This window comes from Mus caroli, chromosome 11, assembly GCF_900094665.2.
Source record: "Mus caroli chromosome 11, CAROLI_EIJ_v1.1, whole genome shotgun sequence".
Taxonomy (NCBI): Eukaryota; Metazoa; Chordata; class Mammalia; order Rodentia; family Muridae; genus Mus; species Mus caroli.
In genome coordinates this window covers 46,728,586-46,730,089 of record NC_034580.1, presented here as the reverse complement: position 1 = coordinate 46,730,089, position 1,504 = coordinate 46,728,586, and the positions used below count along the sequence as shown (strand labels likewise).

Below are 1,504 nucleotides of genomic sequence, written 5' to 3'. Positions count from 1 at the left end.
TATATATATATATATATACACACACACACACACACACACACACACACACACACACTGTAGCTGTCTTCAGACACACCAGAAGAGGGCATCAGACCATGTGGTTGCTGGGAATTGAACTCAGGACCTCTGGAAGAGCAGGCAGTGCTTTTAACCACTGAGCCATGTCTCCAATCCTGGGACAGACTTAAGGACAAAGGAAGACAAAAGTCTTTCTCTCCTATCACTATCAACCAAGGGTTGCTCTAAGGTGGGATGCAGTGTCTCTGAGGGAACTTGGAAGCCCAGTTCATGGGAATTTCTCACTGGGCTGCCCCAAGTCCCCACCTCTTGCTTTACCCTTTGTGTAAGATCCAGGTCTTCCTTCTCAGAACTAGGGTGCCTTGTATTTTATACGTAGGGTTGTGCCTCTGGGTACAGGTCTGTAGCACAATCGGAACCCTCCTGGGGAGAGTCTCCGGGACACTCAGAAAGCAGTAGCACTGATTTCAAGGGGGACCTTTCTACTCTTAGAGGTTCTGCTTGTGTGTCAGGCTGTCTGGCTATGGGAGCTAAGAGGTCAGATTGGGACCATAGGTCTGGGAAAGATAAGGAGGCTGCTTTCCTTTGGTGAGGGGTCTACCAGTCCTGGCTACCTTTCTTAACCTGTCTCTATGCTGTGATACAGACAACAAGTTGCCGGAATCTTTCCTTTTACCATGTGGGTCCCAGATACTGAACTCAGGTCATCGGGCTTGGCGGCAGGAGCCATTACCTGTTGGCCCTACTGTGTGCTGCTTTATTTGCCTGCTCCTCTGGCCTATGAAGCCGTCCTCTCTGAAGCATCCTGATATCTCTTTTCCCTCATGTCTGTAGGTTTTCCGGACAGACTTGATCACAGCCATGAAGATCCCAGATTCATACCAGCTCAGCCCGGATGACTACTACATCCTGGCGGACCCGTGGCGACAAGAATGGGAGAAAGGGGTACAGGTACCTGCTGGAGCAGAGGCCATTCCAGAGCCCGTGGTGAGGTGAGCCAGGTGGCCAGGCTAGGACCATCAGGGTAGGGGGTGAACCTGAGGTAGCTTTTTGGTGAGTTCTGAGATTCGTTCCTAGCCTGTCTCTATTTTGTGGTTAATTCTCTTGCCGAACAACAACAGACATTGGTCCCGAGACACTGGTAGGGTTACCCATGAGGCTTTGGGTTTGTACTCTGCAATGAAGCCAGATCGTGTGGCTCCAGATTGCCTCATTGCTTCAGTAGGATCTTGAACCAGAAGTAAAATCCTTCTTGTTTCTGAACTAAGGGTGACACCTGATTTCCTTATGGGTGGAAAAGGTCTGGTCAATGATTCTTAGAAAACTCGGGATGGGACCTGCATGTCGCTGATGTGGCAGAAATGGCTAAGGTTAAAATATTACCCTTGAGCCGGGCGTGGTGGCGCACGCCTTTAATCCCAGCACTCGGGAGGCAGAGGCAGGCGGATTTCTGAGTTTGAGGCCAGCCTGGTCTACAAAGTGAGTT

At 50.3% G+C, this 1,504-nt stretch overlaps 1 protein-coding gene across 10 annotated transcripts in view; it reads left to right on the top strand.

Annotated features, from left to right (window-relative positions):
• Positions 1-1,504, top strand: part of Jade2 (jade family PHD finger 2) — a 46,301-nt gene that overhangs the window by 23,022 nt on the left and 21,775 nt on the right. For all 10 annotated transcript variants that reach the window (XM_029483633.1, XM_021177531.2, XM_029483636.1 and 7 more), the window contains one exon: positions 853-1,010. In XM_029483633.1, the coding sequence (XP_029339493.1) occupies positions 853-1,010 (158 nt within the window). The remainder of the gene's footprint in view (positions 1-852; positions 1,011-1,504) is intronic.